A 14141-nucleotide genomic window follows, 5' to 3' on the forward strand; every position below is an offset into this window, starting at 1 on the left:
CAGTCTTTTTCATGCTGCCAAGTAAGTAACACTGTCCCTGTTTTCATTTATTTGCAGACTATGTTTGAAAAGTTACTGTGAATAGACTGGTAAAGTTTTTCCAAGTTACAAATTTGTGCATTCTAAATTATTTTGTATCAATGTAAAGAAAATTGTTATTTTCTTTTTAGTGGAACCAAATACCCCACACCCACAGTTAAAGGAGAAGAGGTTTACTTTAGTGTCATTTTGTGGATGTCAGTCCATAGTTGGCTGGCTCCGAGGCAGGTTGGGATGGCCGAGAGGCATCGTAGAGGAAAAACGGTCTGTGGTGTTGCAGGCAGGAAGCAGCAGCAGCGGCCGCCTCCTCTTTATCCCATTTGGCCTAGAAGCCTACTGGTTAGTACCACCCACCTCTAAGGTGAGCGTCCCCATTATTCACTCCCAGAACTATGCTAACCCCATCAGTGGACCAATTTAGTTATCACTCAGGTGCAGCCAGCTAGGAAAAGCCCCACGGTGAGCAAATGCGGCTGTGGGGCATCTAGATATAAGCTGTGATAGCTGTTTTCATTTGCTTTGATCTCTAACTGAATCCTAAAAGCTAAGACACTTACACATTTCTAAAATTAATGTTAACAGACTGGCAGCATTTTAAAAATTATATTGTAAGATACACATTTAAATTAAATTCAGCACAGTGTTTTGGTGACTGTTTTGTTCAGTAGCCTGGAGACATTGGTGAGGCAATTCCTCCTTCCCCTTTCAGGTTACTCCCTGCCTGTGGAGAGCAGGGAGGGATCCCGCTTTTGTGGAAACTTATTTTAAAACTTAGATTTCAGTTTGTCAAATTAAGCTTGAGGTTGTCATTTAACCTTGCTGAGCCTTACCTAACTTTACATCTACAAAATAAAATGTCTTCAACTCAGTGTTTGCTGTTCCTCAGGCATCATTGACCAGGAAAATAAAACCCAGCACAGTAGGGTTGCGGAGCAGCCAAGTCTGAAGTGACACATTGTGACATGCCCTTTCACTAGAGTCCCTTCCCCCCAGGCCTGCACCCTTAGTTCACTGAGACTCACCAGGGAAACTGTCTTGTCTTTGCAGAGCCTACGAGCAAGCCGGCATGATGCTGAAGGTCAGTCATGTTCTTGTTATGTCACAAATGTTGTGTAGGTTAAATGAATTGGCTTCAGGGTGTTGGCCTAGAATTTATGTGGAGGTTGAAAAGTTTCCTTATAATAAAGCAAGAGATGCTAAGATAAGATCTGCTGTCCTGGGCAGTGCTGATTGGACACGTAGGGTATGTTCTTTGTGTCTTCAGGTGGGGAGTGTTAAAAGTGAAATGCGGGAGAAATGGGTCTTAGGGAATCAGGAGCGGGAAGGTCCGAGCTGTGTAATGGGACAGATGTGCACTGCTAGGAGGAAAGAGCAGTGTGTGAGCTCTCCCTGCCCTGGAGAACTTCAGAATGTCTTGAGATAGTAGAAGCTGTACAGTGTTTCCGTTCGTTGTGGGTTAGAAAGAGGTTTTGGGGCTGGGGATTTAGCCCAGCGGCATAAGCGACTGCCTTGCAAGTGTGCGTTCATGAGTTCGATCCCTGGTACCGATTTAAAAAAAAAAAAAAAAGGAGGTTTTTGTTTATTTTATAATTAGGTTTTTGCTTATTTTATAAATGTCACTTGGCAGTAGAGAGAATCAGAGACTTCAGCTATTGCTGTTTTACCTGATTTTCCTTGAATGGGATATTTTGATGAAGGTGTCACATTTCTGCTTATTAAAGCAAGCTAGGAAGTAATATCCTGTTGTGGTAAATGGGAACATCCTCCTGTAAGACAGACTCTCGCAGTAGGCAGGGTGGTAAATAAAATGAAATATTTCCCTTTCCATTTTTATATGCGCTTTCTGATGTGGTACAAGTTATTTGAATTATTTAAAGTTTTTAAGGCTTTGTTTTAAAAACTTACACTTTAGTAAATATCTTGATTACTTTTCTCTGGTTGCTGGGACAAAATACCTGACACCCAAAATGAAGGGAGGGAAAGGTTTATTTAGCTCACTGTTGTGGAGGTTTCATTCTATAATCAGCTGGCTCCAAGGCAGGGTGGCCTGGCACCGGGGCAACACTTAAAAGCAGCAGCCAGAGCAGAAGGAGACACAAGCCTCTTTTCCTGGCTTATGTTGCCGCTCTCCTTTAGGGGCGGGTGTAGCACTCACAAAATCTCCTTGCCCTGCTTTGCACAAGATGAGGATATTTACAAAGAATGAACCCTGGCTCCCTGCTGAGTCAGTTAAATTACCAAGCTTCTTAAGTTGACACAGTACATCAACCATAACAGAAAGGTTTTTGTTTTCTGTAACTTTGGTGCTTTGAGAGAGGATCTCACTTTGTAGCCCAGGCCTAGCTTGAACTCACTGTCCTAGCCACCTGAGGGCTGGAATTGTAAGGGTGTGCCATCCTGTCCAGCTTTCTGTGACTTAACTGATACTGTTCAGTGAGCGCATGCTCATTGTAGAACATATATAAACACTGAAGAGAATAAGGAATGTCAGTAATAGCTGTTAACATACTTAAAAGTTTTCATTGCTTTTGACGCAGCAATTTTAGTTCTAGGAATCTATCATAAAGAAACAAAATATTTGTACATAAACATGTTTATAGAAAAACAATTATCTAAAATTTTTAATAGAATTTTAAAAATGTAATACTTCTGATGAGTTGTTCATATGCATTGGAATAAAGCCTTTCCTGCTGAACATGCAGCAGAGTTGACATTAGGTGACACAGTTAAATGACCAGCAGCAGAGAAGCCAGGAGTGCATTCTGATCTCCTGTTTTCTGGCAGCTAGGAAACTCCAGGCAGTTCTTATAATCTCATTGCACCTTGTGTCTGTTTTTAGGGTACCGTCACTGCCTCCATTTATATTCAGTCAGCAGTGCTAAAGTGGTTCAAGCATCACCTCGTTGCTCAAGTACCTGTTTAATTTGAGGTTGGAAATGCAGTATTCTGAGGGCAGGGAGACACTGGATGGGTGGAGAAACAAGAAAGAAGACATTGTGTGCAAGTCTGGCATTGAGATGAAATGCCTTGGACAGATGTGGGTGTTACAGGTTCCTGAGGCTGCAGGTCATTCTGTGGGCTGATGTAGTCTGCACTGTGGCCTGCAGAGCTGCTCAGTTATGTGTGGCAGGGAGTGGCACCTTGGAGACCAAGCCCAAGAGAAGGCCTTGGGGTGACTTGGGATTTCCTGTCCTGTTTGCTCTGTGGAACTGTGCAGTACCAGACACACAAGCCGCTACAGAGAGGCAGCTGACAGTGAAAGGTACTGCTTTTAGTTTGGTAGTGTGGCATTTTTCCAAAAAGTATCAGTGTTGTGGTTGGACGCTGGTCACTCACAGACTTCTTGGTTTAAAGCAAAGTAGGGAGGTGTACAGTTGTTCTTCCTTAAACCTAGGTCCCAGTGACACCTCTTCATTCTGCTTCTGCTGCAGTCACTGCTCTGTATGCCCTGTGTTCTTCTTGTTCTTGTGTCCTTGGTGTTTATATGCTGGAGTACTCGGCATATGTTTCATAAGTGGATTGGTGAATTATGGGAAGGAATAGTCTATAAAAGTGACAATGACCCCCTAGGACCAGTTTTCCCAGATAGCCTTAACCATGTGCCAATCCAAAGACTTGGATTCTCTTACTGAACTTTGATTTCTAGAACAAAGGAATGTTTTTATCACAGCTTGGGAATATAATGTATTCCACTTGAGTAATCATGGATAGCGGCCTTAGTTCATGTAGTGTCTTTCAGGCTGTCTTGGTGATCGTTTCTATACCTAAGTAATAACCAGTTCTACCTTAGAGCTGGTAAGAAGGAGAGCAGCAGCTTCCCTGGACACATCTGCGTGTTTGTCACCTCAGTGAGGGGCTAAACAGGCCAGGCTAACCGCAGTCCGTGACCTGCCGGCGCACCTGCTTCCCCACACACGTTCACCCTAATCCGATACCTCCTGTGACCTTTACATGAACCTCTGAGTGATGTCCACTTTCAGTTTATTAAAAAAGTTTCGATTTGGAGATATTAAGGCCAAAAGACCTGGGCCTCACAGAGCGAGAGTAAGACAGAGAATTTATTCTGTGGGTGACAGCTTGGCTGAGGCTGCGGACTCTGGACCTGGTGGGCACAGGGGATGCTGGGTGAAGAGGCAGTGGGGCAGGGGCCGTGGACAGGCGCTGCCAGTCCTGGGCAGCGCCGCTCCGGATGGAGCTGCAGCTGGGAGCATGTGCTGCTGTTGCTGTAGCTCTGAGTTTTGTTTTGTTTTGTTTTTTTGAAAGAAAGCTATAAAACAAAATTTCTGCGGTTTCTGACTTGGAAATACTGTGTGCGTCAGCCAAGGCGCCCGAGTGGAGCAGCACTAGGGCAGCTCGCCTGCGGCCCTGTTAAGGAGCTGTAGGCACACAGGAAGAAGTAGTAGGGACAGTGCCTGAGCTTCCCATGGCTGTGGGGCCCCTGGAAGTCGGAAGGGACGTGACAGCTGGGCCTTCGCAGAGGGGCTGGTCAAGGCCTCCCGTGGCGGTGGCAGGAGCCAGCCATGGAGGTGTTCGCACAGAGAGCGTGTGATTCAAATGTACACGAAGTGATCAGGCTTCCGCTTGTTGACCATGTTATGTGCTGTGTTCAAAGGAGATGCAGAAGCTGCCGGAGGCCGTCCAGCTGATTGAGAAGGCCAGCACCATGTACCTGGAGAACGGCACGCCGGACACGGCCGCCATGGCGCTGGAGCGCGCGGGGAAGTGAGTGCTGAGTGTTGAGTGCTGCCCATGGGCTGCGCCCCAAGTGGGCTCTCTGTGCCTGTCTCACTGCGTCCCGCTTTCTTGTCTGATTCAGGCTCATAGAAAATGTAGACCCCGAGAAGGCCGTGCAGCTGTATCAGCAGACAGCCAATGTGTTCGAGGTGGGTTTGCAGCTGTTCCTCCTTAACTACTGGGCATTAGACCACAGCGCACCGCAGACGGGCCCGTGGTGGAGTTGGGGAGCCTTTCCCGCTCACCGCTGACCTCTGTCCCCTTCTTCTTGTTAGAGAGCAGTGATGACGCGGACTGGCAGCTCCGGTGCTCCAGCCGGTGCCCTTGCTCCTTGTAGTTACTGTGGAAGGATGAGAAGGCTCCACAGTTCAGCACCCAACACTCCCTTTTCTTTGATTCCCTCAGAATGAGGAGCGCCTGCGGCAGGCGGTCGAGCTGTTGGGAAAAGCCTCGAGGCTGCTAGTCCGGGGCCGCAGGTGAGTCTCTATGGCTGCGGACCGAAGTTAGGAGGGCCGTGCCCCAGGGCGCAGCCCATCCATCCGTCTTGCTGGCATCAGCCTTAGGCACAGCAGGTCACCTGGGGGAGATCTGGCACCTGGGAAGCCAGGCATCAGGAGGTCCGTGTTTCCAGGGTGCACTGCCCACGTTTACCACGCATTGTTTTTTACTGGGTCAGAGGAAAGCGAACAGTTTTCTTCATTTGTTACTTAGTTTAAAATGTTTCTTTCTTGAGGAAATATATATGTATTGGGATAATAGACAGGAATGCTTAAAATCCTCGCCCATGAAAATTGAGTTTCTTAAGAGTCAAATTTGACCAGGATCTGTATTTTTTTTATCCTTGAAATATGTGACTTAAAGCACAAATTGCTGGATCCTGGAAAGCTAAGCTCCTGCTGGATCTCTTCTTTCCGAACCTCTTTTTTACCTCAATTTATGCTTGGCACACAATTTGTGTAATTGATAAAATTCTGCTTGCCAACTTCTCATGTAATAATACAGTATTTAAGATAAACACCCTCAGCAGGTTGTAAATTTGGAGATGAATATGGTTTGGTTTTTGAGCAGGGTCTTGCTGTGTACTTTAAACTGGCCTTGAACTCACTGTGGAGCCCAGGTGGCCTCTAACCCTGACTAATCCTCCTGGCTCAGCCTCCCAAGTACAGGCATTATAGGCACGTACCACCACACCCAGTTTGGAGACAGATATCTTAATTAAAACTTGCATTTAGCTCTCTGGTGACAGAAAAAAACACAGATTTTTTCTTATCTTAAAATAGAAATGACTACTGAATCTCTCAGTCCCTTTCTAAGACTGCAATAATTTTTTTTAATGAAGATTGTAGATTCTAAACTATGATTCAAACATGTTTAGAATAACTTGGACATAAACCTTGAATTAACCTTTGTCATGTTCTCATTTAGATACAGCACTCTGTTTATATAAAGGCCTTTCCATTGATTAGGTTTTTGTAGGTCTAAATGGAATAGAAATTTCATTGTGCTTTTATAGTGAAGCCTATTGTATTCCAACAAACAGATTCATGAATCACTCCTGTTGTTACCTTGTTTGTTCTGCTGGCCATTGGTTCCCAGAAATGCAAATGACTGAAACATGAGCTCTCAGTAGTGGCCTTGGTCTCTATACTTCAGACAGAAACCAACGGGGGACTCTGGGCCGAGCAGAGTGGCTGACCTGCAGTTCACCTAGATTCCACTGCCAGTGAGGCGGCCCCAGCTGGAAATAGAAGGAGTCCTGTGCTCCCATCCAAGCCGGACAGAGCATGGTCACGTCCAGGCCTGCTGTTGTTCCTCTCTCTGGGGAGTGCACAGGACCCTCCCTGTCAGCCCACTGGAGGGGGAGTGAGTTGCAGGTGGTGGTGAAGGCTTCGAAGGCCAGACCAGCCTGCTTGGGCTCCCCAGTGAGAGAGACCAAGCATTCCCTGTAACTCCCTGTAAACTCCATAGCCCGCTCCCTGCTGTGTAGAGGTGGAGGAGGTTCAGGTGAAGAGGAGTTCCCACTGCTCCCTGTGCCGGTCCAGCCCTTGTAGGGGCGGCGCTGGTCTCATCCTGCAGATCTTCCCAGTGGGTATGCACAGCCGAATGGCGCAGCACTGTGACTGTCACCATCATTGTCACTGTAACCGGAGGTTGTGTGGGTAGTAGGCGCACGGCCCTGCCTGGATGTACTGGGAAGGGATCCTGTGCTCACCTCAGGGCTCCTTTTACTAACTTTTTTTAGTAAAACGGCATTTTGAAATGAAACTTTGTGCAGTGTTTGAACAAAAGTCAGCTTATGGAAACACAGTTTAAAATTATTTAATGTAGAAGTTGATGTGTGCTTGCTTAGGCACATGATAGAATTTGTTCCTGTGGAAAGCGTCCCTGGGTACGAGAGAAGTAAAAGCCCACTGGCATGGTGCTTGTGCTGAGATTTTCAGCAGTGCATGGTAGCAAGAAACATCGTGTCCCCCACAGAGATACTTAGGCCTGTTCCTGGGATCCAAGGCTGCTCAGGTGGTCATCTGCCTGGAAGGACTAAAACAGATGGCAGGTTCTGACGTCCCATGGATGACATCTAGTGCAGGATGGCCTACTGCTCTTGGGTCCATGTGAACCTCAGACCCTGTGTGGCCGTGACTTAGCGCCATCATCGGCACTGGTATGGCAGCATCAGCCCTGCTTCACATCTCATGCTGTCAGCCCTCAGCCCTCCTGCCAGCTCCGACACGGCTCAGAATCCCACTTAGGCGCATCTGAAGCAACCTCGTCCTTTGCTGCAAGCTGAGAGGACTGTGCCTCTGAGCGAGACCCTTCTCACCCAACCTAGGAGTGGGACTTTCTGGTCCCCACAACTGCACAGGGCTGAGAAGCTCAGGTGGGAATGGGACAGGAAGGCTGAAAACTTGCAGGCTGCGAAAGCAGGCCTGGGAGTCTGAGACACAGCTGGAGCAGGCACATCTGGGTGATTGTGAGAGGCGGGGAGGGAGGAAGTCCCCACAGTCTCCTGTCTCCTGGGGTGATTGCTGTGGCCAGGGCTTGGGTTCATTTTATTTGGGTCTGATTCTTTTAGTTACTGGAAGACAAAAACAACTGATTCTCTTCCAGATACATTTTATCAAGAGAACTAAGAATTTCTGGACGGGAAAGTCAGGGTCATTTCTGTTGCACTGTAAGGTTGCCAGTTCTGCGGACTTTAGCAAAGTTGATCAACTTTTTTGGCTCCAGACTCTTAAAATGCACTGGGCTACTTTTATGCCAATGAGCTAAATAACTTGTGGAAGAGCGTAGCTTCTGTTTTATGTGTGTAGATGTACGGCCCTGTGTTCCTGCCAGAGTTTGGAAGCTGGACGTGACGGGCAAAGGATGCTGTCCGTATGGTTTTTTGTGAAGCAGGGTCTGTGCGAGCACATGCTCACTGCCACAGGGGGCCAGTGGGGCTCTGAGCGTTAACTTTCCTTTGTTGTAATGAATCACCAGCAGTCCCTGGTTACCTCATGGTTAGGGTGAGATCGGAGTGTGGGGTGGACGGGCCGCCATGGCATCTGAAGGGTGCCCACCCAGGCTCACTGAGCATTGGTAGAATCTGTTTCCTTGCCATTGTTGACCGAGGTCCTTGGTTGCTCATGGTCTCTTAGCCATGCTCAGCTCTCGTGGTCCCTCGGTTCCTCAGCCTGTGCCCCACAAGAGCCTCTGCTGTGATCCTAACTGCAGGCGGCCCACGCCCAGGCAGACCTGCCCAGCACGCCCCATGGGCATGGAACCCAGGAGGGTGCCCACCTTGGCCAGAGTGGTGTGCGCCCCTGTGGGGCTTTCCGGGGGCTTCTGTGCAGTACTCTTGCCACATGTAGCCAAGAAGATGACATGCTCCCAAAAGGATGTCAGGGTGACCTTTGGACCTTGAGGATGCATTTTGGAGGGTGCACTGGAGTGGGCAAGAGCTCGTCTGTCCAATGCAGAGAAGCCTGGCACTGAGCTGGGCTGTCCTCTGCATTCACAGGGCGGTCCTGGGACTTAATAGGTGCTCGATGGTGGCCGGCACCATGCATTCCTGATGCACAGGCCAGAGGCAGGCCAGGCCTGAAGTGGAGCAGAGTGGGCACTAGCAGCCATCCTCTGTCACTCTAAAAGCTCCTAAAGCACCTCACGCAGACCTGTCTTGTTTACATTTCTTGTTCTGTTTTCAGGTTTGATGAGGCGGCGCTCTCTATTCAGAAGGAAAAAAACATTTATAAGGAAATTGAGAATTACCCAACTTGCTATAAGGTACTCTTTGAAAGTGCTCATTTTTAGTTTTATAGTAGGTAGTTTTTCACACTGGTTTAAATAAATACCCAAAAAAGGATTCTGTGGTGTGTTTCTGTAAAATAGCCCTTTGTGGGCTTCTCTTTTGTACCTGTGCCATTGCAGTCTTGCTGGTCTCGCTGACTGCAGTTGGAACTGTGGGGTAAAATACAGAAGGCAGTTGCCCACTGCACAGCGAGTGACCTGAGGGGTGCGAGCACTCTGCGGACACTAGGTCAAGGAGCCAGCTTCTGGGGCTCCCCGAGAGAAGCCTTAGCAGCAGAGGCCACAGCAGCCTCGCTGCCTAGAAGCCTAGCCACGTGGCCAGCCAGCCAGCCACAGCCCTGTGTCCTCACTGCTTGGCATGGCTCTGAGGTTGAGCCCCAGTGGCACCCGGGGGACTTGGACAGGGGAGAAGGAGAGGGAAAGGGCAGTGATGGGAACCCATTAGAGCTCTCAGTGACATGGTCCTTTCAGCACCGCTGCCCAGAGCCTCCCAGAGCAGAAGAGCAGTGTCTGAGAGGAAGTTGGACTGCAGCCCTGTAGGGTTTATCAGTGCGGCCTGCTCTCTGCTGTCCACTTACATGTCACTGAGTTACAGGTGCAGCTGTAGAGTTATGGGTCCCCTCCTCTTTCTCCTCACGGTTGTACGGCTACTCAGTTCTCTGCGAGGCATGCGGTGCTCTGAGGCTGTGCAGGCCCGAGTGGCACTGCAGCTTGCAGAGTCGGGTCTCTAGCAGCTGGAGAAATCCTCCAGGAGGTTTTCTCTCGTGTCTTTGAAACTTACTGCCGAATTTATAAACCTCTGTATAGACCAAGCCTGAAAGTTAGATATTAGAGCTCTGCTCTGTGAGACAGCTGTGCATTCGGACCCTGATTCTCCTTTTCATTTCAGAAAACCATCGCCCAGGTCCTGGTTCACCTGCACAGAAACGACTATGTGGCTGCGGAAAGGTGTGTCAGGGAGAGCTACAGGTGAGCCCCCTGCCCCCGAGGTGTGTCTCCCCCTAAGCTCAGGTTGCACAAACGAATGGCTGTAGACTTTGAATAAATTCTCTAATGAAAGTAGTCCTCAGCCACCTTTTTGGTTTAGTCATTTTCTTACCTGTGTTTTTCTCCTGGGAGTTTCCATGAAGTCAGTGACTTTAGACATTCTGTTGCGTTTGCCTTGTAAGAAATCAATTGCAAAGGAAAGAAAGTGCGGGGATAGAGCTCAGTGGCACAGGCGCCTGCCTGGCAAGTGCAGGGTCCTGAGTTTAATTCCTGACACCAAGAGAAAGGAAAGCACAACACTGTGTGTTGCAAGATTGGCCTGGGGCACCTGTTTGGGCCGCATGATTCCTTCAGGAGCGCCCTGCACACCACAGGTGTGGAGCAGCATCCTGGCCTCCACCCCAGGCAGGTGCCTGTGGAGCCTACTGGCCGTGACTTTGTCATGGGGGCGGTGAAGCAGCAGGCACTCTGTCCCCACAGCATCCCAGGCTTCAATGGTAGTGAGGACTGTGCGGCGCTAGAACAGCTCCTCGAGGGCTACGACCAGCAGGACCAGGACCAGGTGTCAGAGGTCTGCAACTCGCCACTCTTCAAGTACATGGACAACGACGTGAGTGCTGTGGGCGGGGAGAGGCTCTGCCTCAGGCTGTGCTCCTAGAGAGCCAGCCACAACCACTCGACTCTGCAGCCCTCTGAGGGCTCATCAGCTATGGGACCACAGCATTTTTACTTTTGTAAATTAGCTTATTTTGTGGTACTGGGGATTAAACCCAGGACTTTGACACTAAGTTGCATCCCTGGTCTTGTATTTTTTATCCTGAGACAGTGTCTCACTAGGTTGCCCAGGCTGATCTGGAACATTGGGACCCTCCAGCCTCGGCTACCCAGAGTGCTGGGATATATATAGCTGTGTACTACCACACCTGGCTCAGGGTAGTAGTTTTAATTTACCCTTAACTCTTAGCCTGTCCTTCCGTCTCTGACCCTCTGAGGCCTTTTAGTTAGTAAGTTCTTTTCTTTAGGCTTCTTGTGTGGGAGAGGCCCAGGATGTGGCCTGTGCAGTGCCATTCGTGTGATAGCTGCTGGCTGGCAGAGGCTGTTGTTGATGTCCCCACGCCCCAGCCGGCCCACCTGCAACAGGGTGCTCCTAGTGTCTGCCATGGTGGAGCTCGAGCAGACTCTGGCCGGCCGGGGGTGAGAAGGGCCCTGAGTGCACACTGGGAGCCGTGGCCAGGGCCTTCCGCAGTCTGTTTGTGAGCAGCGGCTTAGCGTCATTGAGTCAGGCGGCTGGAGGCCATGCGTGCATTACAGTGACACAGGTGGGGAGGCTCCTTTTCCGCCTGAGTTCTGAGTCGTGCTTTTGTGAATTTGTGTGGATTTTAACTTTGCTCCTTGCATCTCCTCCCGTGGGCTCAGCTGTACTTCCTTGGGCCCAGGGGTGTGACCTGGAATGTCTGCGTCATCTCAGTTCTCGAGGGTGACTCGGAGTTGGGTGGTAGTCCTACGCTGGCACATGCCCTAGGAGACAGCACTAGTGGGGTTCACGGGGGCAGAGGGCGAGGCTCTGTGGTTAACCCCAGGTCTCCAGCTCACAGTCTGTTGTGCCCCAGCAGCTGGGCCTGAGCTTGGCGGCTCCACTCCAGGAGCCCCTGGCTGGGGTCCCCTTGGCGCTCACGGACCTTCTCACCTGTCCTTGACAGTACGCCAAACTGGGCCTGAGCCTGGTGGTCCCAGGAGGAGGAGTCAAGAAGTCGCCAGCTGCACCCCAGGCCAAGCCAGATGGCATCGCCTCTGCAGCCCCTGAGGAGGAGGAAGACGAGTATTCAGGAGGCCTGTGCTAGATTTTGCTTAGAAAAGAAAGGGGCAACGAAATGGACCTGAAACTCACTGAAAATTACGCTTCCATGAGGTCGTGATTTTGCATATTAATAAAGACATCCTTAGTTACCATTCCCCAAGTCAGCTATTGTACCTACTACTGGGAAGCGTTTTCCTTTCCTTTCCACTGTAAGAACAGAGGATGTACTGTCCCATTGTAATATAATTGATTTTAAAATTTGCAAGCCAAATTCGAGACAAATCGTACCCTAAAGAAAAGGGTTGGTAGGTACCAGTCCTCTTCCTTGCTTGTGTTCCTGTGATTTATTGTATGAGGATTTTCTTTGTGTTTTATTTAATGTTGCTGCTAAAAGTGAAGTTTGCCAGTAGAAATACTATCATGTTAAGAACTTGCCTCGTTTTGAAAAGGAAGTTTATCCCCCATAATTCTAGACGGATTTAAATTTTAAATCTTCATCAGAGCCAAGATCAGGTTTGGGACTTGCAGTATCTAGCGCCCATGAAAGATGCATATAAGCTTTTACATGATAGTTTTGAAGTCCTTCTCTTAGGGCAGTGCTGCTGCTCCCTGAACTCTGCGGTGTGGAGGATTCGGGCATCTCCAGGACGCAGTGACTCCTGGGAGCTGCCTGGCCGCGGAGCACGGAGCCTCCTCCTCAGAGGAGCTGGTCGCGTCCCACTGTCCCCGCCAGAGAAGAGCTGCTTCGGGCCGGCACCAAGCTTGGAAACAGCACACTACAGAGGCCTGGCCAGCAGGGAAGCGGCTGCTGGCCTCTCCCAGTTAGTGGTTCCTGATGTTACTTCTGAAGCGTTCCTTTTCACCCCGCATGCTTAGACCTGCCACTTTGTGTCACCTGAAAGGAGAAAGAGGGCCACGGTAATGTGTGCCCTCCGGCCCTGCCTCCAAGCCAGTTTCCTCTCCCTCAGGCCTGTCCCCTTAGACTCCTCCCTGATTGACTAGCCTGCTTTGTCTTCCTGGGCTTCCTGAACAGGAGGGTGCTCATGACCCTGGTCAGTGGGTGGACACTAGTGTGGCTCTGCCTGGGCAGCCGACAGCGCTGGCAAAACTCACACTGCCCCAGGGCACCCCTCGGACGTGGCAGCTCAGTTACCCACTCTACCGAGACAGTGAATAGTGTGGTACGACTGTAGGGAGGCATTTTTAGTTCAGAAGAAACTAAGCTTTCAAAGATCCCCTCACTGCTGCATACATCCTTTTGGTCCATTCAGAAACTTCTAGAGTCTTCTGCTGGCGCCTTTGAGCAAACTAGCAATCCATGTGAGCAGGGTGGCAGTGCTCGCAGGTGCCTGGGCCGCCTGTTCACCGAGCACGTGACTCCCTGCGGCCTTTGGGGCCACGGAGAGCTTAGTTAAACCTTGAAGACAACGGGAATGACCTGGGCAGGGCAGTGCTGCAGGGGACGCCGCCCACCCTGTGCCAACACTGGTCACCGGTCACTGGGTGCCGGCCCAGAGTGTGCTCCGGTCAGGCCAAGCCTGCGCTATCTGCAGAGCTCCTGATCCACACCCAAACGTGGGATCTTCCCATGTGACGGTCTCTCCCGAGAGCAGTTAACAATGTTTACAAGGAGGGCATCCCCGTGTCTTCACGTTAGCAAGCGAGGGTCTGCGTGGGTGTGTCCAGAACCCGGTGCCCGCGTTCTGCACGGTTAATATATTGAAGTTACTTGTACACACGCAGAGGTGGTGTTTGTGGATGTAACCTGTGCTCTATTCCTATTTTTTTTCCAGCTCTTTGATGTTAAATGTGTTGTTACAGATTACTGCTTCTCTAAAGAAGATAATTATAAACATAAAACCAGAAACTAAATAAATGAAGTCTTTATTTTGTTTGCTTGTTCTTTTTTTTCAAGGATAGTGCCTTATTTATATGGTCTCAGCTATATTTTATAAGACTATTTTTTTTCTCTTCTGATGTATTTTCTGCTTCGGCTTTGGGAGTCAACCCTCCCTTGTGAAAGGGAGTCAGCCTTTCACCTGGTGAAAGTTAAGCTTGTTTGAGTTCTTTAAAATACCACTCAGCTACTGTCACCCTGCTGTAAAACCCACCAAAGGGTGAGGTGCACTAAGGCATCCTCTAGGAGGACGGCTGTTCCCGGGCTGAGTCAGACGGTGTGACACGAGGAGGCGATTGAGCAGCTCTGACACGCGATGCCTGTGGACTTGGCTGCAGAAGCGCCTGTGCGTCCAGAGACACTCTCTGATGCTGTGCAGGGTTTCCCCACACAGGG

General features: G+C 49.6%; 1 protein-coding gene across 2 annotated transcripts in view; it reads left to right on the forward strand.

Annotated features, from left to right (window-relative positions):
* Positions 1-13740, forward strand: part of Napg (NSF attachment protein gamma) — a 19810-nt gene extending 6070 nt beyond the window's left edge. For both annotated transcript variants that reach the window (XM_003464451.5, XM_063231988.1), the window contains 9 exons: positions 4-21; positions 1087-1117; positions 4652-4761; positions 4856-4922; positions 5179-5249; positions 8961-9039; positions 9953-10032; positions 10531-10660; positions 11751-13740. In XM_003464451.5, coding sequence (XP_003464499.1) covers positions 4-21; positions 1087-1117; positions 4652-4761; positions 4856-4922; positions 5179-5249; positions 8961-9039; positions 9953-10032; positions 10531-10660; positions 11751-11891 — 727 coding nt within the window. In that variant the 3' untranslated portion in view covers positions 11892-13740. The remainder of the gene's footprint in view (positions 1-3; positions 22-1086; positions 1118-4651; positions 4762-4855; positions 4923-5178; positions 5250-8960; positions 9040-9952; positions 10033-10530; positions 10661-11750) is intronic.
* Positions 13741-14141: the final 401 nt, after the last annotated feature.

The sequence above is a fragment of the Cavia porcellus genome, unplaced genomic scaffold (assembly GCF_034190915.1).
Source record: "Cavia porcellus strain 051 isolate PalLab524CR breed Dunkin Hartley unplaced genomic scaffold, mCavPor4.1 scaffold_20, whole genome shotgun sequence".
Taxonomy (NCBI): domain Eukaryota; kingdom Metazoa; phylum Chordata; class Mammalia; order Rodentia; family Caviidae; genus Cavia; species Cavia porcellus.